Below are 25,619 nucleotides of genomic sequence, written 5' to 3' on the forward strand. Positions count from 1 at the left end.
AGAAGCTGTTCAGCCAGACTTTCAGGCCTGTGCCTGACCACAAACGGGGGATGCTCCTCTGTCCCCCATGCTGAGTGAGCTGAATGGAGCCCAGGACGTAAGCAGATTGTGGAAATGTTGAGACTCAGAGTAAGTCTGAGGTACTCTTAACGCCAGCCGGGTTATCCGTCATCTTTATTTCTTTAATTTTTGTGTTTGACTCAATATTCCCTCTGAAGCACAGCAGAGAGGAAGCAGACAATGAGGATGAAGAGTAGGTGGGGGTGTTTCTAGGCTCTGAGGCTGTCCTTCCACTCAGGGAAGGATTGTTTTAGAAATTTTTCACCCTTTAAGTGGCTGTTGTGGGCCTTTGCTTCTGTGTGTCCCATAAATCATGTGGTATAAACTCCTTAGAAAGGATTCCTGCCTGCTCTTGGGCATTGCCCAGCCTTTTGAGTCATGACTGCCTCGTCCTGAACTAATCGTCCTGAACTGTGTCGTCCTAAAATCGCTAGTGGACTTTAAGGTTATGAACTGCCTATCACTTAGCATGAAGCGTAAGTGTTAAGAGCTTGGTCCTTGGAGGGAGGTGGACTTGAGTTTGCATATTGGCTTCTCCACTTACAAGCTGGGTGACTTTGATCATTTACTAAACTTCTCCAGGCCTGAATGTGTCAGGCCTGCTTCCCCCACAGAGGCCATTGTGAGATGAAGCATGAGAGGTGCCCACCCCAGCCCCTGGCACATGGTGATGACTCAGTTGATGGCAATGACCAGTGCTGTTGTTTTTGTCCTTGTCACAGTTCCAGGATCCTCCTGGGAAGTCAGCTGGGAAGGAGGGGATAATCTGTCTCCTTGCCGGCCTTCTTAGTTCCTCTTTCACTTAGAGGGGAGAGGGGACCACCTAGGGCAGGGGCAGCGCCTCCTGTGCACTGTAGGGGGCGTTGCTCTTCTGTTGCTGAGTCAGGGAGAGTATTGACTTGTTGGGCATTTGCAGGGGCTGTGGTATTTCCTGCCTCAGTGGGCACTTGTCCTGTTCTCATCAGTAAGAAGGACTTACCAGAATGGAGTGTCATGGTCATTTTCCTGAGAGTGAGTTGGAGGTAGAGGAACCCACAGGACAGGAGGTCAGCCTTACAGGACCCCCACGACCAGGTGGACATGACACCCTCCCCCACCCCCGTCTCCTCCTTCCCTCTCCGCTGTAGAGGTTTCAGAATGTTCATAGCTCGGCCTGATTCCATAAGATGAGCGGGGGCGGCCTGGGCATCTATACTTAAAGCTCTTCGGGTGATTCTGTTGTTCACCCCTATTAAGAACCATTGCTACAAAGGAATTCTCCTACACATGAGGAGTTCGATGCCTGGAGACGGAGGCGGCAGGCCAAGGGCAGGCACACCAAGCTGGGATGGGGCAGGGCTGGAAGGCAGGCCTCCTACCTGGGGCCCTGTTTCTCTTCCCACACTCATTCTTCACCATATTTGCTGCTCCTAATGGTGAGGTCAGAAATGCCCGCCCGGCCTTGGTGAGCCTTCACTCACACAGAAGCCCAACACCCAGCCTGCCACAGTCCGGTGGGCAGCAGCTGTCGGTGTTCCTAAGTCAGGGAAATCTTTGGAAGAACAGTGGAGGGAGGCGTGGGACCCCAGGCTGCAACCTGCCGCCTGGCTGCTCACTGCATCATGCTGGTTTCACCCTGCTCGGAGCGGGCTTAGCCCCTGCTCCGCGTCCTGACTCATCCTGTGCATATGGCAGCGCTGCTTGCAGGAGAGCCCAGGCGCCCTGGCAGCCCCCAGGTCCCCATTTGTTCCAGTTTTACTTACTGGATTCTTGCCAGAGGTGGCAGCCGCTGTGACACAGTATATGCTACATTTGGTATTGGGCTAATCCTATATGATACAAACACTGTCATGGCAAGTAGCCAACTGCTCACTGCAAGCCGATTGCTTTCTGTGTACTATCCCATTAATTCCCCCAGCAACCCTAAGGGTGGGTATCGTTATTCCTGCCTTAACAGGTGAAGAAACCGAGGCTCAGAGAGGGTTAGCTGACTTATCGGAGGCCACACAGGCAGTGAGCAGCAGAGTTGGAATTTGAACCCAGGATGTTCAATTGTGCAGGGTCCAGACTAAACCCCCCTGCCCTCCTTTTTCTTACTCCACAAGTAAGCTCAGTCCCTGCCTCTGCTGCTTCAGCTGTGACTGGAGCTCCAGTGCAAGGCTTGAGAGCCTCACCCCTGCCAACTGCTATCCGATAAAGGAATGTCTTATGCGTGACTGGAAATGATGGCATCACGACTGGTGGGTTTTTATTTTTAATCTGTTTGTTTGTTTGTTTGTTTTACTGAGACAGGGTCTCACTCGGTCACCCAAGCTGGAGTGCAGTGGCACAGTCAGGGCTCACTTTGGCCTGTGCGCCCCCTCCTACCTCAGCCTCTCAAGTAGCTGGGACTACAGGCATGTGTCACCATGTCCAGCTGATTTATGTTTACTTTTAGTAGAGACAAGGTCTCCCTATGTTGCCCAAGCTGGTCTCTCCCTCCTGGGCTCAAGAGATCCTCTCGCCTCAGCCTCCCAAAGTACTGGGATTATAGGTGTGAGCCAGCCTGCTGGGTTTTGGAAACGACGGTGAGCTCTGCTTATTCTAACTACATTTCTCAAAGATAGCACTTGTCCCCAAGGTCCATTTGTCAGTCTGAGCACCTACATGGCCTGGCATCTGCACCGTGGCGATGTTTCTTCATCAGTCCCCATGTGGGGTGCACAGGCTCATTTATGGAGCGGCTCATAGCCTACCTCCCTTCAGAGGGTGTCTTGCCTGAGCCTGAAGGATGTGACGTGGTGATGCATGATGCCAGGGAGGTGCCAGGCGGAGCACCTTCCTCTCCTTTGCTCTCACCCCACCCCGGGCCTTACTTGGTTAAGACCTGCAGTGCTTTAACCTCTTTGCTTTCTCTCAGTGCCCTCCCCATCTTCATTTCCTTCCCTGTGAAAGGACAGACCCGTCAGACTTTGCCTTAAAGATTCTCTGCTGTCTTCAACTTCATTACCTTGTTGCTCTTCCTTCTTTCTTACCAATCACTGAGGTGGGATCGGCCTGCTCTTCACTGCCCCATCCACTCTTTGATTGCTCTACATCGATGGACATCTCACTGCCTTTTAGAGGGGCCTCCGCAGACTCAAGGTCTTTGACCTCGTTTGGGCTTTTCCTCTTTTTTCTCTCCATCCTTCTTCCACGGGGGGGTTGTTCTCAACACCTGATCATGGTGTTGTCTAAAGCCTTTGGGAGGCTGGTTCGAAGGTGGTTGTGACTCCTCTCCATTGGTTTTTATAGTTACAGATCGAACTCCTTGTTCTGCTCTTTCCCTTCTTCTCACTGCTGCAGTTGACTAGTTTAAAAAACAAAAACGGGCTGGCAGGGTGCCTCATGCCCGCAGTCCTAGCAGTTTGGAAAACAGATGGGAGGATTGCTTGAGCTCCAGAATTCGAGACCAGCCTGGGCAACGTAGTGAGACCCTGTCTCCATAAGAAGTTAGCTGGACGCGATGGTGTGCGCCTGTAGTCCCAGCTGTTTGAGATCATGTAAGCCCAGCAGGTTGAGGCTTCAGTGAACCATGATCACGCCACTGCACTCCAGCCTCGGAGATAGAGTGAGACCCTATCTCAAAACAAAACACCCTTCAGAGCAGGAGTTTCCAATCTTTTGGCTTCCCTGGGCCACATTGGAAGAATTGTCTTGGGCCACACTTAAAACACACTAACACTAACGATAGCTGATGAGCTAAAAAAGAAAAATAAAATAATTGCAGAAAAAATCTCATAATGTTTTAAGAAAGTTTACAAATTTGTGTTGGACTGCATTCAAAGCTGTCCTGGGGTGCAGGTTGGACAATCTTGCTTTAGAGGTTCCCTGGGACCCCCAAAACCAACGAGGAGAACAAGTTCAGTCTTCTGTGTGTTACTGAATTTTTGGCTTTACTCCTAGCCCTGCCTAGGCTGTGCACAGGCCAGCCGCTTTGAGCTACTTTTCCTTCCCTGATATGTGCAGCTCTCTCACCTCTGAGCCTCCACACCTGCTGTTCTCCGGCACTCTCCGCATTGCCTTCTCCCACTCTGGCTCATGGCTGAGCTGTGTTCAGGCCCTTTGAGAAACTCTCTCTTTCACCCCTTTTCCCTGGTCTGGCTTGGGAGCCCGTGCTTACCCCTGCCAGGGCACCTTGAAACCCAGGAATGAAAACATGACACTTCTCTGTCTGTCTGATTTTCTTAGTGAAGCAAGGTAGGAGTTTCCCTTGTCAGGACTTTAGCAAGCAAAATTCAGGAGAGACTTTTAAAGCATTTTTTAATCATTTAAACCGTCTAATTGTTGGTGCTGTGAAGAATCGAGTGTTCATGTTGAAGAGGTGTTTGGCTGGTTTGGGAGGGCCACAGTTCCGGTCGTGTCGCTGGTTCTGTTAGGCACAGTACAGTATCAACTGGTCATTTCATTGTCCCCTGCCGATGGGAGCAGCAGGTTTGCATCCAGAGAGGAACACAAAAGGTTCATCCCAGAGGGTGAAGGTTAAAATCCCTGGGAGCACTTCATTATCCATATCTGATGCTTCTCAGTTCTCATGTCTTGTCCTCTGTGAAGTCCTTCCCATCCCCCAGGGGAGGAGGAGTACCTGATCACACGCCCGTCGGCAGTGGCTGTGTATACATGTCACTCAGTGAGTGCATAATTTGTGCTTCGGTGCCCTTGTCTCCTCACAGGATGGCAGCTGCCCCAGGGGTAAAGGCTGCAGCTGTCGTGTTTACTGCTGTATCCCAGGGCCTGGCTCAGAGTCGGGGCTTGGTGAGTTTGTATTGACTGAATAAAAGAGATGAGGCCAGACGTGGTGTCTCACACCTGTAATCCCAGTACTTTGGGAGACTGAGGCAGGCTGTTGCCTGCCTGAGCAACATAGTGAAAGCACATCTCTACTAAAAATACAAAAATTAGTCGGGCGTGGTGGTGCACACCTGTGGTCCCAGCTACTCAGGATTCTGAGGATCACTTGAGTCTAGGAGGTTGAGGCTGCAGCGAGCTGTGATTGTGCCACTGTGCCACAGCCTCGGTGACAGAGCAAGACCTCTCTCAAAAAAAAAAAAAAAGAAAAGAAATGATGAGAACCAGAGAGATTTAATTTTTAATGTACTTTTTCTGTTGTTTTTTGAGACTGGGTTCCTTATATTCACCCAGCCTGGAGTGCAGTAGCGTGATCTTGGCTCACTGCAACTGCCACCTCCCAGATTCAAGCAGTTCTCCATCTCAGCCTCCCGAATAGCTGGGATTACAGGCGCCTGCCACCATGTCTGGCTAAGTTTTGTATTTTTAGTTGAAATGGGGTTTCACCATCTTTGCCAGGCTGGTCTTGAACTCCTAGCCTCATGATCCACCCACCTTGGCCTCCCAAAGTGCTGGGATTACAGGCGTGAGCCACCATGCCTGGTCTTTTTTTTTTTTTTTTTTTTTTTTTTTGGAGACAGAGTCTTGCTCTGTCACCCACGCTGGAGAGTGCAGTGGCGCGATCTTGGCCCAGTGCAACCTCTGCCTCCTGGGTTCAAGCAGTTCCCCTGCCTCAGCCTCCCAAGTAGCTGGGATTCCAGGCACCCACCCGGCTAATTTTTGTATTTTTAGTAGAGACGAGATTTTGCCAAGTTGGCCAGGCTGATCTTGAACTCCTGACCTCAGATGATCTGCCCTCCCCAGCCTCCCAAAGTGCTGGGATTACAGGCGTGCGCCCGGCCTATTCCTCTTTTCTTTCCTTCCTTCCTTTTTTTTTTTTTTTTTTTTCTGAGACGGGGTTCTACTCTGTTGCCCAGGTTGGTCTCAAACTCCTGGACTCAAGCCGTCCACCTGCCTCAGCCCCCCAAGTAGGCAGCATACCTGGCTAATTTTTAAATTTTTTTAAAGAGATCGGGGTCTCACCCTGTGTGTCCAGGCTGGTCTGAAGCTCCTGGGCTCAAGGGATCCTCCCATCTTGGCTTGCCAAAGTGTTGGATTACAAACAGATATGAGCCGCCGCACCTGGCTGAGATTTAATTTTTTCAAAATAACAAGACTGCCAGAGAGGTTGCCAGATAAGAAAGCTGCTGTGATTTTGCGTCTTCGGGTGTTGTGTGCGTGCCTGCGTGAATCCGCTGCAGCCCCAGAGACAGGTGTTCTATCTTCTCAACTGTGAGACTTTCTGAGTGTCCCTCATTAATGCATTGGGTTTCTCAGAGGAGGTTCTTGTAGATTCTGTTAGTTGATACTCATCTTGAAGATAATTTAGGATTACAGGAATTTCTTTTGGAATCCTAAGCCTGATTGCTCCTCCCTGCCCGTCAACTCATCATGAGCCCAAAGGAGGAAGAAGAGGAAATTTGAACCTTCACCACCCACGGTCCCATTCTTAAACTGAATCAGTAATTGAATGCTATTAAGCAAAATTAATTTGCCTCCTGCAGGAAGGTTTATGATGAATGAAAGGATTGCTAATCTGGGATGGAGCCAGGCTTCCCTCTACTCATCAATATTTCAGAGCCATAGGCAGTGTCAGGAAGGTAGCTGTCCTGGCTCAGCTGACCTTGAGCATGCATGAAGGTAGGATCCAGCCAGGAAGGTACTGAAAGGGCTTATTACAAGTCGCTTAATGATCACTTCAGTGAAATTTGCAAAATGCACCTGTGGGTTAATTGAATTTACACCCTCAACTAGTGGGAGGCTCCCCCGGGTGGTTCTCTGGGACCAACCTGAGACTAGTCCCAGTGGAGGTCAGAGCTCTGTGCAGAGCTGGAATGTTTAATGCTGGCTCTCTGGGGGGAAAAAATTCCTGATTTGTAGCATCTTCCAATTCCTGTGATGTCAGTATACTCCCACCATAGCCAGGTTACAGCTGCTGACCCTTGGGCGGGAATCGCTGGTGCAAGCCAACTCCAGCTCACGCCTGTGGCTGTGCTGCTCCCACATTTTTTTCCTGGTGATTGGAGGAGAGCCTGCCCAGCAGACTTGATTCCAGATAGATGGATGTGCCTCTGAGTGGTCCTCATCTGCATTAGAGGTGGCCTCTTGACTGAGAGGGTGTCTGAATGAGGCTTGCTTTTTCAAATGAGAAGTTAATGAGCTCTTCATTTTGTTCTTTCTTCTCTCTAGCTGCTATTAACTTAGCAAAGCTGAAACTTTTCAGACATTATTACGTCTTGGTAAGTAAAAAAAAAAAAAAAAAAAAAAATCCTTGATCTATAAATAAAATCAATTCAAGGGGTAGAACAAATGAACTTCCAAAGAATTGGTGAAAGCACAAGATGTGCCACCTAGAGCTGAGCAGTGTGGCTTGCTTTTTTTTTCCTTATCTTTTTATTTATTTATTTTTTGAGATGAAGTCTAGCTCTGTCACCCAGGCTGGAGTGCAATGGCACAGAGATCTTGGCTCACTGCAATCTCCACTTCCCGGGTTCAAGCAATTCTCTCTGCCTCAGCTTTCCCAAGTAGCTGGGATTATAGGCACCTGCCATTACCCCCAGCTAATTTTTGTATTTTTAGTAGAGATGGGGTTTCACCAAGTTGGCCAGGCTAGTCTCGAACTCCAGACCTCAGGTGATCCACCCACCTCAGTCTCCCAAAGTGCGAGGATTACAGCGTGAGTCACTGCACCTGGCCAGTGTGACTTGCTTTTTTGATTTATTTATTTTTTTTTAAAGACTGGGTCTCTCTATGCTGCCTTAAGATGGACTCCAACTCCTGGGCTCAAAAAGATCCTCCCACCTTGGTCACCTGCGTAGCTGGGACTGCAGGTGCACGCCACCATGCCTGGCTTTCATTTTATAAAATCTAGTTGTGTCTTTTAAATTAGGAAATTAAATATCTGAGTTACATTTTTAAAATTTTTTTAATATTTTATTTATTTATTTGTGTATTTATTTTTATTTTGTTTTTGAGACGGAGTCTCACTCTGTCGCCCAGGCTGGAGTGCAGTGGCGCAATCTCGGCTCACTGCAAGCTCCACCTCCCGGGTTTACGCCATTCTTCTGCCTCAGCCTCCCAAGTAGCTGGGACTACAGGCGCCCGCCATCTCGCCCAGCTAGTTTTTTGTATTTTTTAGTAGAGACGGGGTTTCACCGTGTTAGCCAGGATGGTCTCGATCTCCTGACCTCGATATCCTGTCTCGGCCTCCCAAAGTGCTGGGATTACAGACTTGAGCCACCGCGCCCGGCCTTATATTTTATTTTTGAGATGGAGTCTCACTGTGTCGCCCAGGCTGGAGTGCAGTGGTGCAATCCCGGCCACTATTTTTACTCATTTATAAAACTGGGATCACACTATCATGTTCTTTTGCAGCCATTTTTGTTTTATTCATTTAAAAAATTATTGGAGTATCAGCCGGGTGCAATGGCTCACGCCTATAATCCCAGCACTTTGGGAGACCAAGGTGGGCGGATCACAAGGTAAGGAGATCGAGACCATCCTGGCCAACATGGTGAAACCTCGTCTCTACTAAAAATAAAAATAAAAATAAAATTAGCTGGGCGGGGTGGCTCATGCCTGTCCAACATGGTGAAACCCCATCTCTACTAAAAAATACAAAAAAAAAAAAAAAAAAAAAAATTAGCTGGACATGCTGGCGCATGCCTGTAGTCCCAGCTACTTGGGAGGCTGAGGCAGGATAATTGCTTGAACCTGGGAGACGGAGATTGCAGTGAGACGAGATAAGAGTGCCACTGCACTCCAGCCTGGGCAACAGAGTGAGACTTGGTCTCAAAAAAAAATTATTGGAGTATCTACCTCTCTCTTCTTTCAAATTTCCCTGCAGAAAACTAGTTACATGTTGTGGTAATAAATTTTCCTTAAGAACAAAAAAAAGACAGTTTTTTTAAAACCTAAAAACAGGACTCTGATGGACATGCAAAATTGTATCAGCTAGCACCAAAAGACAGAGCTTGTTAGGAATTATTAGGGTCATAATTTCTTAGACGATATAAGGTACATGCCTCCCAGAGTTAGTTTGCTTCCTGAGTCTTGAAAGAACATTTCTAAGTCTTTCATCTGTGAGTTTGGCATTGTCACTTTGGACAGTCCTTTGCTCAAGCAAACATCAGACTTCAGTGGTAGAGAGAGATGCAAGAGCAGACACTCCACTTGGGGTTGATTTTTTTTCTTTCCTTCTTTTATTTTTTCTTTCCCATGGATTTTATATCATCCACCAAATAGGCACAGGTCATCACAGAACCTCTCTTGTTGCGTGCAGTGATAATGAGTGGTCCTTGGCCAGCTGAGCTGAGTCCCCATGCACAGGCCATGCTCTAGTGGCCAGCACATTGAGTCCTTGTCACTGCACGGAGAAATTAAGGCATCCTGTCTTGCTAGAGAACTTGGTAGTATTTGTACTTTTGTGAGTGTGGACCTTGAATGCTTGCAGCATCTGCCAGAGAAGAGGACAGAAGCCAGTAATTTCCCTGTGTGGCTTTATTTTGCTCTCACTACTGGTAAATATTCCTTAAAGCCTGAGAATAAGCAATACCATCTGTGGAGATTGAAATCAAGGGCTTCTGTCTGTGGATAGGGTGAGGAAGGGTTAAGAACAGCCCTACTGAAGTGTCCGGTGCTCCCCATGGGTGTGGCTGTTAGCAATATCTTGGTCACCTGGAGAGTGAAGAAATTCAAGTGTAACTAGCAGAGTAGCCATGTCTCTCCACTGCATGTATTAATTCACACTGTAAGTGTCACATACTTTTCTTTGAGTGATTCTGTTTTCTGTTTCCTAGTTCATTTATGAAAGCAAATTGTTAAAGTGGCGTCCTGATTTTCATGTTGATTTGATTTCCTGTTTCTTTCCTCCTCATACAGATTGTGTGTTACATATACTTCACTAGGATCATTGCATTTCTCCTCAAACTCGCTGTTCCATTCCAGTGGAAGTGGCTCTACCAGGTATGCTGCTCACAGGGCAGAATGCCAGAGAATTTATGCCTGAGGATAAAGTCTTGAAGTGTAACTTAACAGTTGTTACTAATTTGTCTGGGAATGACCACGAAGACCTTCCATCTCTTCTTTTTTTAAATTAAAATTTTCTTTTTTTTAGTTTTTGAGACAGGGTCTCTGTTGCCCCCGCTGGAGTGCAGTGGTGCGATCTCAGCTCACTGCAACCTCCACCTCCCGGGTTCAAGCGATTCTCCTGCCTCAGCCTCCCGAGTAGCTGAGATTATAGGGATGAACCACCATGCCCGGTTAATTTTTGTTTTCTTAGTAGAGATGGGGCTTCGCCATGTTGGCCAGGCTGGTCTCAAACTCCTGATCTCAAGTGATCCGCCCACCTCGGCCTCCCAGTGTTCTGGGATTACAGGTGTGAGCCATCACGCCCGGCCTCCTTCCATCTCTTCTGGCCTATAATTGAGATGATCTGTTTGTCCAAAAATGCTGCTGGATTCCATGAGGAATCTGAAAATAATTGCATTCTTGATTTTAGTTTTCAGCCTTAAAAGTCTGAACAGAAAAGCCTCAGGCAGAGAAAGATTTGCCCTGAATAATTAGAACTTAGATGAGATGTGGTCTTTTCCTTTAGTTACAGGGCTTAGAGTAGTTAGAAATCAGACTGCCCTTCTTCTTTGCCCATTTTATCATTTTGGTAATAAAGTATCTTTGCAATAAACTAGAACCAGCTTAACTACTAGAGTAGCTACCAAATGACTTTTTTCTTGAATAACTCACTTCATGCTGTAGGCGCTGTAGGAGGAAGTGGGTGTGTAAGGAGATCTTAAAAGCTCCCCACGAAGACTGGTTAAAGCAGAGCAGAGCGCAGCCTCTGAAAGGTCATCCCTGGGCAGGACGCTTCTCGTTTAAGCCTCGGCAAGTCTAAGGAAAATGCCCTCCAGCAGGAAGTGGCATTTGAGTGAAGAACCAGCAAGTGGTGGGTTGTGGGGGATATGTCAGTTTGTTGAGTTGCACTGCTTTCTGAAGAACAGTTTTGCTAATCTCTTTATTTTGGGGTGGTTTTTAAACTTGCAGCTCCTGGACGAAACGGCCACACTGGTCTTCTTTGTTCTGACGGGGTATAAATTCCGTCCGGCTTCGGATAACCCCTACCTACAACTCTCTCAGGAAGAAGATGACTTGGAAATGGAGTCTGTGTAAGAAATCTTTCTTCCCTCTTCCTTAGCCCTGACCCCTTTGCCTAACTCAAAGCAGTGCAGTGTGAATCGAGCCAGCTGCTCTCAGCATTTCGTGGCTCCAGGGGTGGTTCCTCTATTTTTAGCAGAAGGAATGGACACTGGAAACGGACAGGCTGTCTGATTTGGTTTGAAGTACAGTATCTGCCAAGCCTTGCTGGGTCTTGTCAGGGAAGATGGAACTTGCCATTCCACTAAGCATCATTGGAGCCTACTTTCAAGAACTCAGTGGCAAGAACTTAGGAATATACATGGCCAGTTCACGAGGGAGAACAAGGATCCCACTTTCTGTCAGGCCCGCCATCGGGCGTTTATGTCTGAAAATGGAATCTTCTGAGTCATCTCTAAGTCTGCTAATGATCCTCAGACATCCTCTATCGTCAGATAACTACGTGGCTTTTCACAGCACAATGACTTTGACCTATATCTGAGCACTAATAGGGGCTTTTCTAAGTCACAGAGTGAGTGACTCTAGGGTCCTATTTTCTGGGAAAGGGCGATCATTGTCTAGAAAAATGAATAGTGATTAAGCATATTTGCTTGTTAGCTCTGAAATTTGATAAGCCAGGTCAATTGCTGTGTTTGATGATTAGCCTAAGGCAGAGTTTTCCCTTCTTGGTTCACTGGTATTAAGTGTTCTGCCCCCAGCCCTGGCAGTCTTTGAATTCTTCCCAATTCAGAGGCTGAGACTCGGCCCATGCTAGGCTCTGCTTGGCTGTCAGCGGGTCAGGCAGCATGAGACAGCTGTCTGTGCTCAGCTCCACAGCAACAGTAAAGGAAGGCAGGTCCTGCCAGTGGGCTCCATACAGCATCTCCCATGCAGAGGAAGAAACTCCTCCTTCTAAACAGTTCAGTGGAGTGCAGGAGGACCATCAGCTGTGCCTTTCCTAGAAGTAGCAGGATCTGAGCAAGCGTCTGTTGGTTGAAGAGGCACACATGTGTCAGGCTGGTAACCAGCAGCATCAGGAAATAACCTAAAACATGGTGTGTTTATCATTCCCCTGCTGGGAGGCTTTAGCTTGGTCCAGCCCCGTAACACGGGGTCTTTGGGTACGAGTGGCTGAGTCACAGCATCGTCTCCTTTACTGCACTGTACTCCACCGTGGTAATGGGGGCGTCCCGCTTCCCACATCCTTTCCCTCAGCCATTACGTCTTGGAGTCTGGATGCATTATGAAGGTATTTTTGTTTCATAGCAACAGTTTTTTGAAAATTTTGTTTCGGTGCTTGTTTTCTCTCTGACAGTGCGGCCCACGCAGCTGCTCTCTCTGCAGCCATTTCCCCACCAGGCCTGACACAGCTTCTCTCTCTGGGGCTGGGGATGAGGGCACCATCCAAAGTAACACTGACTTTCTCTCTCCTTCCCCGTCTATTTCTTTGACCGTCTCTCTTTAGGCCTACCAATTTTAGCAAAAGAAGTTATCGGTAAATAATCAGCAAGTTAAAAAGTACTGGATGTAGTATCAGACTTGGTAGCTGCCTCCTAGGCTGTGGGTATCCTTAATAATCTGAATTACTTCTGTCATCTTGAAGAGTGAGAGTGGAAAGAAGTGTTTGGTGTGGGTTCCTGGGCCAGGAGGTTTTCTCCCTGGGGTTCCCATTCCAGAACGCTGTCCTCATTCATGGTTGCTGTTCACCTTTTACCCCTCCCTGCATTCTTTCATGTGGGCAGAAAACGAATGTGGAAATGGGAACTGGAGACTAATAGAATTGTCTCTTCACCAGGTCTCCCCACATTTCCAGTCCAGAAAACACTTCTTAGTTATAGAAATGGATGTATCAGCTGGGTGCGGTGGCTCGGCCTGTAATACCAGCACTTTAGGAGGCCGAGGCAGGCAGATCACGAGGTCAGGAGTTCACCCTGGCCAACATGGTGAAACTCCATCTGTACTAAAAATACAAAAATTAACTGGGCTTGGTGGTAGGCGCCTGTAATCCCAGCTACTCGGGAGGCTGAGGCAGGAGAATCTCTTGAAATCAGAAGGCAGAAGTTGCAGTGAGCTGAGATCACGCCACTGCACTAGAACCTGGGCGATGAGAGTGAAACTCCATCTCAAAAAAGAGAAGAAAGAAAGAAAGAAATGGATGTATCCATGGACCACTTAGACCTAAGCCACATTTGATTGCAGTCTTGTGTGGCAGAAGGAACCTGTGTCCCATTCGGCACTTTCGGTTGCAACTACAGAGACTTGGGGCTTTGCAAGGAAAGGGGGTTACTGTTTAGATGTCAAGGAAAGAATGCTTATCTGCGGCGTAGATTGCTGGTCGGATGTTGGCCCTTCAGCTGTTCGGCCCCTTAAGTGTTTGCACCAAAATTAGGACACCTAGTGAGGTGCCTGTGAAGCTGCTGAAGCCCCACCGCTGTGTGTTCCTGCCAGCGAGGCTTTTGGGTGTTCATCTGACTCAGGTCTCTCTTCTCACTGCTGCAGAGCCTGAGCTGCCAGGAGCGTTGCGGGCGCCCTCTCTGCAGGGGGCTAGCCAGGTTTCCTCACGTCCTGGGGGCCCCAGGTGTCCCTTCAGCCTCCTGGAGGTTTGCTGGGGGAACAGGATGTAGCGCCCACCCCACCCTGGGCATCTGCCATCAGGTTTCTTCCTCTCCTTGAGTTCACTTCTGCCACTTCCAGTCCTGGCCACACACTGAAGCTCCCTGTCACCCGCCCTGCTTGTGACAACCTCCTGTACTCCCACACGCCCTTACTCCCATTTTCCCTCTTCTCCCAGGACTCACTCAAGCCCGGGGTTGCCTCTGCTACCCCCTCACTGCCCCCAGCCCCTCCTGAATGCCAGGTCCCCATCCTCCTGCTCCGTGTCGCCTCAGACTTGAAGCCGTACTCTTACTGCATCACACCAAACTGGCCCCTCCCCAGCGATCCCTACAGGCCTTGGTGACACGAACATCCACCCAGTCTCCCGCAGCCATGCCTGAAACACCTCCCTCCTCCTCGGCCCGTGCAGAGCGTCTTGGAGGCCTCACTTTGTGCTTGTCGCCCATAGTCCCACCCTCCCTCTTTCTCTTGTGCCTGGGCTTTGTGGTGGCTGACCTCTTCACTCCCGATCCTCTCCCCTTCTGTCCATTCTTTTATTCGCCTGGAGACAGGGTCTCACTCTGTCACCCAGGCTGGAGTGCAGTGGTACTATCACAGCTCACTGCAGCCTTGACCTCCCCGGGCTCAGGGAGTCCTTTCACCTCAGCCTCCTTAGCTGGGACCACAGATGAACGCCACCATGCCCAGCTAATGTTTTTGTATTTTTTTGTAGAGATAGGGTTTTGCCATGTTGCCCAGGCTGGTCTCAAATTCCTGGGCTTAAGCGATCCTCCCGCCTCCACCGCCCAAGGTGCTGGGAATGCAGGCATGAGCTGCCCTGGGAATACATGTGTGCCCGGCCCTTCCTGTCTGTTCTCCCAGCCTCTAGAATCACCTGTAGAGTGTTTTTGCAGTGCCAGTTTCCTGGCCACATCCCTGGAGACACTGATTCTCACCTCCTTGTGCTCAGGATTTGTGCTTTTCTCACTCCCTAGGGCAGCCTGAGCAGGAGGCAGAGCTGAGAACCGCTGGAGTAAGAATCAGGGCCATCCTTGGGTGACCAGGCAGACTGGCCCTCGACAGCCCTGCCGTCCTGTGTCTGCCCCTGGCTCTCTCCCTGCCACTCTTCTTCCCAGACTGACTGGAGGTATTAAATATATATACTGTAGGCTGGGTGCAGTGGCTCAAGCCTGTAATCCCAGCACTTTGGGAGGCCGAGGCAGGTGGATCACCTGAGGTCAGTAGTTTGAGACCAGCCTGGCCAACATGGCGAAACCCCGTCTCTACCAAAAATAGAAAAATTAGCTGGGCGTAGTGGCATGTACCTGTAATCCCAGCTACTTGGGAGGTTGAGGCACGAGAATCACTTGAACCCAGGAGACGGAGGTTGCAGTGAGTCGAGATGGTGCCACTGTACTCCAGCCTAGGTGACAGAGCGAGACTTCATCTCAAAAAATAAAATCAAAATATATATACCCTGTGAGTACTTAGCACTCTCTGACTGCACCAGGAAATGTCCTGGGTTTTTCCTTCATGCTTTTTACCTGTTATATTTCTTCTTTCTGGAAACTCCTCTGACCTCCTCCCACCCAGCTCCTCCACGTCTCATGACAGGCTTCCTGGCTTCCCCGGTTCCCCAGCAGAGGGGATTCTTCTCAGCCGGAGCCATCACCGAACCCGGTTCCCAGCACTCCTGTCTCTGCTGGAAGTGGCTTTGCAGTGTTGCTCTGGAAGACCATCTCTTCGCCTGGGCTATGGGCCCGCTGAGAGCAATAAGTCCGTTTCTTTTTCCTCTAGACCTAGCATGAGGCCTGTCTTGAAGAATAAAAGTTGTCTTCTCTCTTGCCCCACCATGTGGAAAGGAGTATTTTTTTAGAGAAAGAGAGGGAGAAAATGTTTTTCCCAAGTCTGCTGTCAGGCCCGTACCTGGGTCCCAGTGAATGCGCTTTGCCTCTTAGAGTCAACGTGCATTGAACTCCTTGTCATTTTTTAACAAGATGCAGTAACCGTAGGACAGCTGTGTGATTACTGGAATGTTTCTGGAAGACATGGGGTCGCATTTCTTTTTAGTCTCAGTCGCTGTGGAGAGGCACAGGGGCTGCTGTGTGGCTCGGGGCAGGGGCTTCTCTGGCTCATGCAGAGGCCCTACCTCCTGTGTCCCTGTCTAAAGAAGGTCCCTTCAGGAGCAGCCCTGTGCACATGGATCCCTCCTGGGGAAGGTGTCTTCCTAAAGAGGCCAGGCCTGAGACACAAGCCAGCTGGCAGGAAGTGACGCTGAGCGGCTTCAGCTGAGGCATTTTCGTCTTAGGGGATGCTTTTAGACTCACTTATAGCATCTGTGGGATCTGGCCATATACCTTGTCCCAACTTTACCATAAGTACAAATAACCTGTGAGTCTAAAGGACTTGTCTGAGAAAGGTCCTGGCTGGGGGTGACTCTTTGAGCCTGGGTATGATAGCACCATGATGGCAAAGAATGAAGAGACAAAGGAGGGGAAGTTTTCTTCCCTTACCCCGTACAAACATTTACTTACCATGAGGTCCAGCTGCATGCACTCTAGACGGGTCACATATACGGCCACTGTGTCACCGTTTGTAGGGGAAGGGGTTAGGTAGTTGGCAGAGGGATGGGATGGGTCCTTGGAAAGAGTCTGTTGAGTTGATTGATTGAATTTATTTTACTGATGAGGAAATTTCTTTTGGTCCACAATGGGAGAGCATAAATCCTCATTGTTTCCTAGTGTGCAGGGAAGATGCTGGGCCAAGTGGCTTTTGACACCCGGTATCTCTGCCTAGTTCTCCCGCTACTCACAGAGCCGCCCACTTCCCTCATAGACCAGCTCACCTTCTGTGAGGCAAGAGATTATCCTCTCGAGATGGTGGGGCCTGTGCATGCGATTCCTTTTTTTTTTTTTTTTTTTTTTTTTTTTGAAACGAAGTCTCGCTCTGTCATCCAGGCTGGAGTGCAGTGGCCGCATCTCGGCTCACTGCAAGCTCCGCCTCCCAGGTTTACGCCATTCTCCTGCCTCAGCCTCCCAAGTAGCTGGGACTACAGGCGCCCGCCACCTCGCCCGGCTAGTTTTTTTTTTTTGTATTTTTTAGTAGAGACGGGGTTTCACCAGGTTAGCCAGGATGGTCTCGATCTCCTGACCTCGTGATCCGCCCGTCTCGGCCTCCCAAAGTGCTGGGATTACAGGCTTGAGCCATCGCGCCCGGCCACAATTCCTTCTAATGGAAAGGACTGCCTTGCTTAGCTCCTCATGCCCCATGAGACCAGCGATCTCCCATTTTTAATTCTCGAATTCAACGAATGGCTCCATGGGGCCTCCTCAGAACCAGGCACCAACAGACAGAGCCCCGGGAGCTCACAGAGTGGAGGCAGAGGCCACGCGCTGAGGCACAACCACATGGCCCAGCCCCCGCCTGCAGAAAGCAGCCAGTTCTCTGTCCGTAGCGGCCGAAGAATCTTTGATTCTGGAAGGTTCCTCTAAACCTGTGTTCTGTCCCCTGGCTCAGAAATGATCAGATTTCGATCTCATAACCGTCACTGTCACCTATCTATGCACCACAAAAATTCCGCAAGCTGTGACAAAAAGATTCATGACGATTGTAATAATGATAGCTGGTGTTTATTGATTAGGCATTCTGGAGAATCTCATTTTTCCTCATGACAGTTCTGGAAAGTGAGAATTAAGTACAGAGAGGTCAAGTGACTTGGCCAAGGTTACACAGCTAGTAAGGAATGGGCCAGGAATCAAACTTAGATTTGCCTGTTTCGAAAACCAACGCCCATCATCAGTCCTATCCACCGTGCTGTGGCAGAGATGGCCTTTTACTAAGAGACTATGAGATGTTCCTAATTGTTTCTTCTTTCCCTGTTCAGTGTGACAACATCTGGGGTGATGGAAAGTATGAAGAAAGTCAAGAAGGTGACCAACGGCTCCGTGGAGCCCCAGGGCGAGTGGGAAGGCGCTGTGTGACAGAGCCGACCCTGAGGATGGCACTGTCCAAGGAAACTGTTAACTTACTCATAGTCCTATTGGAGAGCAGGAGCAGCTCCTCCAGTGAACTATTGGCACCTCCGACAGTGACACCAGGGCACATGGCTGGAGCACAGTGCCGCGGAAACCTGATTTTGTACTCTCTTTTATGGAAACGATCTGTGGCTGGTTCAAGGCAGCTGGATCCTCCTTCAGGCGGGAATGGGAGGGCGGGCACAGAGAGGAGGAGAGGAAGAGAAAAGGAAGAATTCATTTTTTATTTAGGTTTATTTTTTTCTTCTTCATTTGGGAGCTCTAAGGGGTATGCAGTTGTGACCCCACGTGTGGGGCAGCGTAGCAAGGACGGCTGGTGGAGGGGGAAGGAGGGTGCGAGGCATCGGTCTGAGGCTTTAGGAAATGTCTACTGAGGACCCCGGGACTAATGAAGAAGGGCGGGGAGAGTGCCGTTGCCTGTTCAGGAGACAGAAATGAATGAAAACAGGTGACTGGAAAGCAAAGTCAAAACCCAGTTGAGGATGTAGCATCTGCCCCAGGATTCCTGCCCTCAGCATTGCCCCAGACCCTTATTCCAGATGCTCAGAGTGACCAGGACAGCAGCTCCTGCGGCCTAGTGGTCTTCTTTCCAACAGGAAAAGAAGGCTGTGATGTCACTGTCAGGGTCATGCCCTGTGGCACAGCCCAGGTGGTGGGAGGTGGTTTTCTGATTGAGATGTTGCCTGATGGATGGAAAGAAATGTATTTTTAAGTTCAAAAAGCATTAGCCTGTGGCGTTCCCTGGACATCCACTCCCTGACCGCCCAGAACAGCACCGTCTTGGCTTCCCTTCGTGTTCGTGGCTTTGTTGTGTGTGATCAGAATTTCGGGGGAAATGGAAAGGAGTTTTCTTTAAGGAGCAGCTAGGGGCAGAATAGGTAGTATTTAAGCAAATACTTAAGTCCAAGCAAATCATCCCCATTAAAAAGCTTTTCCTGTAGGCTAGTAGGATTTCTAAATAGATGAATTCAACAGACTTGGTCCCCACAGTCCAAGAGTATGTATGTGAAGAAAGTGAGCACGATTCAACAGTTTCACTCTCAGGGATTTTGGGATGACGAAATCTTTCACAGAAACTCAGTGATTAAGTTCCCTTCCACACTTCCGGAGCTTGGCAGTGAACACAGGTAGCCACCTAAAGTGAGCAGTATTGCAACTCAGAAAATCATCTGAACAGTGGGACAAGCTCAGAAGGTCCGTTGTGACTGAGGGCTTAAAAGGAGACCAAAACATGGCCCCATCAGGGAAGCTTCTTAATGCTTGGGGGGCCAGCTAGGTAGGGTTGCTTCCAAAAGCTGGAGCCCACCCCTGCCTGGGGCTTGTCAGAGAGCCACACCTGCAGGGGAACAGGGACCTCCCGGGGGTGACAGTCGTGGTCTCTGGGAGTTTTCTCACCTCTGGCTTAGAAGGGTCAGGCAGAAACCACAGGATGTGGGATCACACTGACTATCCCAGGTTTGGGAGCCTGAAAAAGTCTCCATTCAGAACATGGTTGTTTTCCCTGTCCCGTGCCATTTTATCTTCCTAAATGACTAATGAGGGAGCGGGTGTTCTTTTTCTGCACTTTGATTCGCCATCTGGGTTCTGTAGGGTGCTCTGAAAGTGCGACCTGCCTTCTGGCTCATGTGGAGGAAGAGCAAGCGCCTTCCCAGGCCACAGCTGCTCACCTCTCGGCAGATATTTTAGGCGAGCATCCGTGTGTCTTCCCATCTTCAGGAGAAGGGTGAATGTGCCCTAAGAGTTCACTCCTGGACCTTTTTAAAATTCACTCGGGACTGTGTGACAGAAGGGAGTTGGAGGGAGGATGGGAATATTTTTAACACTTTGTTTTCCTGTGCAGAAACACAATACCAGTTTTTGCAGAAATGTGTCTCACTCTGTGACTCCAAAGCCCTCCTCAGTCCTTCCCTCAGAGGGACACATTTGCTGTTTCTCCCACAAGCAGATGTTGTGGATGAGGTGATAGACTCCTTGGCAAGAACGAAAGGTGTGATGAAACCTCCCTGCTCGGAAGGGTCTCCGTGGAGGTGTCCTCATTTCACATGCTGGGTTTCGCATGCAAGGAAGCCAGGGAGTGAAGGAGCTAGAGAGAGGCAGGCATGTGTGTGGACAGTCGCTGGAGCCGCAGCTGTCAGACTGGCACGGGAACGCCAGTGTTGAGTGTTCAGATTCCACACGTATGTCTGGGCTCGCTCACAGCATGGCCAAGTGTCTGCAGTGCTGGTCCTGACCCTTCCAGAGCAGCAGTGGACAGATGAGATAAGACTGTTTCAGAAACAAAGATGGCCACAGCCTTCCTAACAAGGAGGTCATCTGGCCATGTCTGTATTGTAACTGGCAAAAGGCTTCAAGTCAGATTGATGATCAAGAAAAGTCAAAACCCCAGCCCAAGATTGAGAAAGCAGGTGGTGGTTCCAAGCTTTTAAGAAATTATTGAAGCTCTCCATCCTGTTCTGTGAGTGTGTCTTCTCTTTCTCCTTCACGTCATAGCTATCTATAACCCACCGTTCATCTCTGCTCTTGCATAAAGATGACCGATGGCGTCCAAAGCCAAGTGGCTTCACCAGCTGACAAGCCACCCTCCTGCAGCCTGAGTTTCACACTCCACTGGGTTCGTTGTCATGTGGTGTTTGAACGGTTAAGCCCTTGCAGTATTTCAGGGATGGGGCAGAAAATATCGGATGCACATAGCAGAGCCATTGGTGGTATTTACAGCTTTGCTTTGTACTCCTCACTGTTTCTGCCTATGCAAAATATCCATGTTTCCTTTGAGAAATCTGTTGTGGACTGAAAGTGCTGCTGGCTGTGAAATTTAATAAAATGTGTATGTTTTGCTAGAAAATTATTTCTTGGACAATAGCAATAGTCATTGATCTCTAAATCCTGGCTTCTAACAGTGGCTGAGGACTTAGCAGCCCATTTCTTGGCCCCTCAGTGCTTTAAAGTGTAAGTAGCACTGCATTTGATGATGTTGAATATGACTCTGGCGAATCGTAGGAGGCGCTTGTGAGGAGATGCTTGCTTCAGTGTAAAAGATGCTCATGGCCTGAGTCAGTTGAGTTTTCTTTGAAGAAACCACTTTAGAGTGAAATATCCAGGGTTTCCCCGCCCCTGACATGTCCAGCCTGCCAAGGCAGCACACAGCCCCATAAGTCCACTTTGTGTGGGTGAGATTTCCTCCTGCATGATGACCTCATCACTGTCTCTGCTGTCTCTTGTCCCACAGCCTCCCTCCCTCTTCCCTCCTCCTCTGCCCTCGCCCCTCCCCCTCCCCTTGCCCTCTTCCTCCCCCTCCTCCTCCCTCCTCCACTTCCTCCTTCTCTTCCATCCCTTCTCTGCCCTCTTTCTCCCCGTGCCTATTGATCCCACATAGGCTCATTCTGGGCACGGGCTAAAGGCTTTGGTGCATTGCAGCATTTTCTCCCAGCAGCTGTGTGAAAGATGCATTTTCTAAGCGAAGGAGAATTCTCTCAAGAGCGTGCATACTCGTGCCATATATTACTGCTTTGGGTCATATAGAATGGTCTTCCTCCGCACTAAAATGGGTGTCTTGCTTTGGTACTTACAACAGTCTACTCCAGGCACCCAGTCCTTACAGACCAAGGAAGAGCATAGTGATGCCTGTTGGAATTGCAGATGCATTCTGGCCTTCTCCCCCGTCCTGAAGCATTTTCTTCGAGGAAGGCGTTTAGAACATTAGGTAGTCTGCTGAGGTTGTTGGCCCAGCTCCATACACCCAGTAGAACAGCGGAACAACTCATGCTTCATGCTGCCAAGCTGCTGTACTTCAAAGGAAACAGATCCTAGCCCATTCCCGCACCCCTGCTTCCACACTCCACACTTCACCCCTCTGCTTTTCTCTGACCCGCCCCTGGCCTTGTAAGACTCACCGTAAGCCAAGTCCAGGGTGCCTGTGGCCTGCGACTTGATTCTTCCCTTTAGGATTCAGCAAGTTAATGAGTTCCCCGCTACAGAAGTTAAGACTTTGACTTGATACCTCTTGGTATATCAAAAAGGTATTCATCCAGAACGTACCAAATGTTCTGAAAGACCTGCTCTTCACTCCGGTTTTCCCTAGCGTGTTGCTGGCAGGGCGTCTTTAAAAGCCATCTACCTGAGTTGACGCTAATACTTGTCACCACCTGGAATGTAGTTATTGGTCGGCAGGCTGAACATACTCCAGATTCCCCAGAGGCCACTTTTGTAGCCCAGCGATGCATCTGAGCCTCTCTGCGTGGTTTATGCTTGAAAAATAGATAATGCTTTTAGATGGCTCACTGCCAGGCCACGGGCCCCGCACATCTCAGGCCCTGTGTGAGGGAGCACACTGAGATGGTGCAGGAGTGAGTGGGCATGGCTTGGCCTCGCTGCCTCAGGGACCTGTTGGAGTTCTGGCAGCAGGGCATCTGCAGGTGAGACAGCGTTCTGGGCAGAGTCAGAACGGTCAGAATGAAAGAGAACAGCTAACTCACCCAGAGGACAGCTTGTTTTGAGGCAGGGTTTTGGATTTTGGAGGGGGCAGCCAGATGAGGCAGTGAGCTTCCAGAAGGTCAGCCTTTGGAGCACATAAGTTAACTGTTAACAGGGTCCAGAAGTTGTGTCCACACGGGGGCTTTGACTCTTCAAACAGCTTTTGCAGATCGTAAATTGTGTTTGCCTAGTCATGTGACCTCAAAAGAAGTCAGACATATTTAATCCAGAAATAGTTTCGTTTGAGGGAGGGCTTGCAGGTCTGTAAATAGCATTTGCTTTCCTGGTTAGAGATTGGGATGCAGAAGGAGTTTTCAGTATTTTTTTTTTTTTTAAACACTAATCATTGAAGAGTATTTATGTAAACATATAATGTATAATGGGTGGGGGATCCAATCAGGGTGATGTACGGGGTGAATTCTCTTGCCGTGTTGCAAAATGTGTAAAATAAAGATGATCTGGCAGAACCGTGTGTGTATGAGATCCAGGGAGTCGCCAGCTCCTGGTGCTTTCTCTCTTCCACCTCCCTCTCATAATTTTTTTTTTTTTTTTTTTTTTTTTTGTTCATTAAATTAGTTAACTGCCTCCCACCAGTTCCTACTGACAATAGTGACACCTACTAGAGAAGTTGCAGGCATCTTAGCAGATCTGTGGCAGCGCAATGAAGACCCAGATGCCTGAAAACCGGTTGTAGGTTACTGATGTCCTGCTTATGCTGGAGGCGGGCGAAGCCTTGTGAACCAGTGTCAGGGCACTGCTGCCATTTGAGGGGAGATGACAGGCCTGGTGCAGAGCCTGCACTGTGACAGGCGCAAGGGCACCTCCTACTGCATCGGTTAGCAGTAACTCTGGGTTACCCCAGTTGGAAGCAGAGAAATCCAGGATTTTAGACTCAAAGCATTTTTAGAAGTCATTCAGTTCCAAAGCCCATATTTTACTAAGAATGTTTTAAATTGAGGCCTATTTTACCTGCAGTAGAATCCTTTTTTTTTTTTTTTTTTTTTTTAAGACGGAGTTTCGCTCTTGCTGCCCAGGCTGGAGTGCAATGGCATGATCTCGGCTCACCACAACCTCTGCCTCCCAGCTTCAAGCAATTCTCCTGCCTCAGCCTCCTGAGTAGCTGGGATTACAGGCATGCACCACCATGTCTGGTTAATTTTGTATTTTTAGTAGAGACGGGGTTTCTCCATGTTGAGGCTGGTCTCGAACTCCTGACCTTAGGTGATCTGCCCGCCTTGGCCTCCCAAAGTGCTGGGATTACAGGCGTGAGCCACTGCACCTGGCCAGAATCCATCCTTTTTAAATGTAGAGTTTGTTGCGTTTTGACAGATGGATGTACAGTCCTGTGGCCTCTACCACAATCAAGATGGAACATGCCCGTCACCCCATGCAGCCCCCTTTTGCCCCTTCCCGGTCCAGACTGCCCCCTTTCTGAAACTACCACAGCCCCGGCTGATTCCACCATAGTCTCATTTGCCTCGTCTAGAACTTCATGTGAATGAAACTGCACCGGGTGCCCTCTTTTGTGTCTGGCTGCTTTCACGCAGCATACTGATTTGTGATTCATCCTTCCAAAGCCCTGCCTTCAAAACTGCAAAAATGGGCCTAAAGAAGGTTCTGCCACTGCCCACCCACATCCTTCCCCTTTTTCCCCCAGGTAGTAAGTGTCGGAGCTGAGACAAGAACCCAGGCCTGCTGACTCCAACCTTGTTGGGATAATAAGGATTAAGTCAAGGACTTGGCCCAGTGCCTGACACAGGAGACTTGGCCCAGTGCCTGACACAGGAAGGCCTCAGAGAAATGACTGTGTTGGTTACTGTCGTTGTGCTTATAAAAATGTGAGCATAGGCTAGGTGCAGTGGCTCACGCCTGTAATCCCAACACTTTGGGAGGCCGAGGCAGGCGATCACCTGAGGTCAAGAGTTCAAGACCAGCCTGAGCAATATGGCAAAACCCTGTCTGTACTAAAAACTACAAAAATTAGCCAGGGCGTGGTGGCGCGTGCCTGTGGTCCCAGCTACTCGGGAGGCTGAGGCAGGAGAATTGCTTGAACCCCGGAGGTGGAGGTTGCAGTGAACCGAGATCCTACCACTGCACTCCAGCCCGGGTGACAGTGAGACTCCATCTCAAAAAAAAAAAATTTTGAGCATGAACATCAGTTCACCAGATCACAGAACTTCAGAATGAAAAGGAGAGAGAATCCCTGTCCATGGCCAAGGTTTCCCAGTTAGTGGCCATACCCCACCCACAGCTCTTTCTGGAGGCCTTGCCTGTGCCACAAAGCACCAGCAGGAGGCATGGGGTATCCTGAGAGTGGGGAGCCCAGGATTCAGAACCCAGGATGAGAGACGCCAAGGCAACTCAGGAAGGGGACAGCTGAGAAAAGACTCAGGAAGGACCTTGCTGATCATCTAATCTAATGGTCCTCAAACTTAGCGAGCACCTGAATCCCTAATAGAGTCCCTGGGGCACCCGAGAGTCAGCATTGCTAACACACTCCCAGCTGGTGCCAACATGGCAGATCTGGACCACACTGAGAACAGATCCAACCCAGTTTTCTTCCCGAGTCTTGGGTCCTTCTCCAGCTGGCGACACGGACAAGGGCCCACCTTGCACACAGCTCTTGTGGGACAGAAGTCAGCGGCTCTGTCCTGCCAGGGGGCATTGCAGTGGGGACAAGGTAAGAGACGGCAGGCAGGTGCTGGCAGGGGCCTAGCTGTCCTGCTGCTCCCGTGAACCATCCAACGTGGAGCCCCCTTACTGTTCAAGTCTCTCTGGCTCCTTCTTCCCCTACCACTAGCGTGGAGCTTTGCCAGTTAGAAATTCAGGGGCTGGGCCAGGCGCGGTGGCTCAAGCCTGTAATCCCAGCACTTTGGGAGGCCGAGATGGGCGGATCACGAGGTCAGGAGATCGAGACCATTCTGGCTAATACGGTGAAACCCCGTCTCTACTAAAAAATACAAAAAAACTAGCTGGGCTAGGTGGCGGGCGCCTGTAGTCCCAGCTACTTGGGAGGCTGAGGCAGGAGAATGGCGTAAACCCGGGAGACGGAGCTTGCAGTGAGCTGAGATCCGGCCACTGCACTCCAGCCCGGGCGACAGAGCGAGACTCCGTCTCAAAAGAAAAAAAAAAAAAATTCAGGGGCTGACTGAGGAGGAGCTTGAGAAGCCTCGGCGCCCGTGGGTTTGGCGTTAGGAAAGCCCACGCCCGCGAATCTGACCCCGGCTTCAGTAGTTGTGCCTTGCACCCTCCTTTGATCAGTGTCAGCAGAGGAAGAGCCACCTGGCACAAAGCAAGGGCTTAGCAAATGAGAGCTCTTCAGTGCCTGTGGCGGGCCGGACTTCATCTAGCAAGACCACCTCAGAGGGTGATAGGTCGTTTCAAGGTCATTTCAGAACATCCTCTCTGCTTCCTCTGTTTGCTGAGCTTCACATCACTAGGACCCTG

The 25,619-nt window shown here is 49.5% G+C and overlaps 1 protein-coding gene and 1 pseudogene across 5 annotated transcripts in view; both read left to right on the top strand.

Annotated features, from left to right (window-relative positions):
* Positions 1 to 22,639, top strand: part of GPR107 (G protein-coupled receptor 107) — an 84,954-nt gene extending 62,315 nt beyond the window's left edge. For 3 of the 4 annotated variants that reach the window (XM_030920304.1, XM_010360943.2, XM_010360941.2), the window contains 4 exons: positions 7,135 to 7,184; positions 9,826 to 9,909; positions 10,984 to 11,105; positions 17,552 to 22,639. In XM_030920304.1, coding sequence (XP_030776164.1) covers positions 7,135 to 7,184; positions 9,826 to 9,909; positions 10,984 to 11,105; positions 17,552 to 17,648 — 353 coding nt within the window. In that variant the 3' untranslated portion in view covers positions 17,649 to 22,639. Of the gene's footprint in view, positions 1 to 7,134; positions 7,185 to 9,825; positions 9,910 to 10,983; positions 12,360 to 17,551 lie in introns of those variants that run through there. The other variant, XM_010360942.1, reaches the window with a different exon arrangement.
* Positions 19,507 to 22,639, top strand: LOC104660545 (annotated as a pseudogene). The gene has a single exon (XR_747721.2). The product of XR_747721.2 is annotated as an uncharacterized LOC104660545 (transcript).
* Positions 22,640 to 25,619: the final 2,980 nt, after the last annotated feature.

The sequence above is a fragment of the Rhinopithecus roxellana genome, chromosome 16 (assembly GCF_007565055.1).
Source record: "Rhinopithecus roxellana isolate Shanxi Qingling chromosome 16, ASM756505v1, whole genome shotgun sequence".
NCBI classification, from domain to species: Eukaryota; Metazoa; Chordata; class Mammalia; order Primates; family Cercopithecidae; genus Rhinopithecus; species Rhinopithecus roxellana.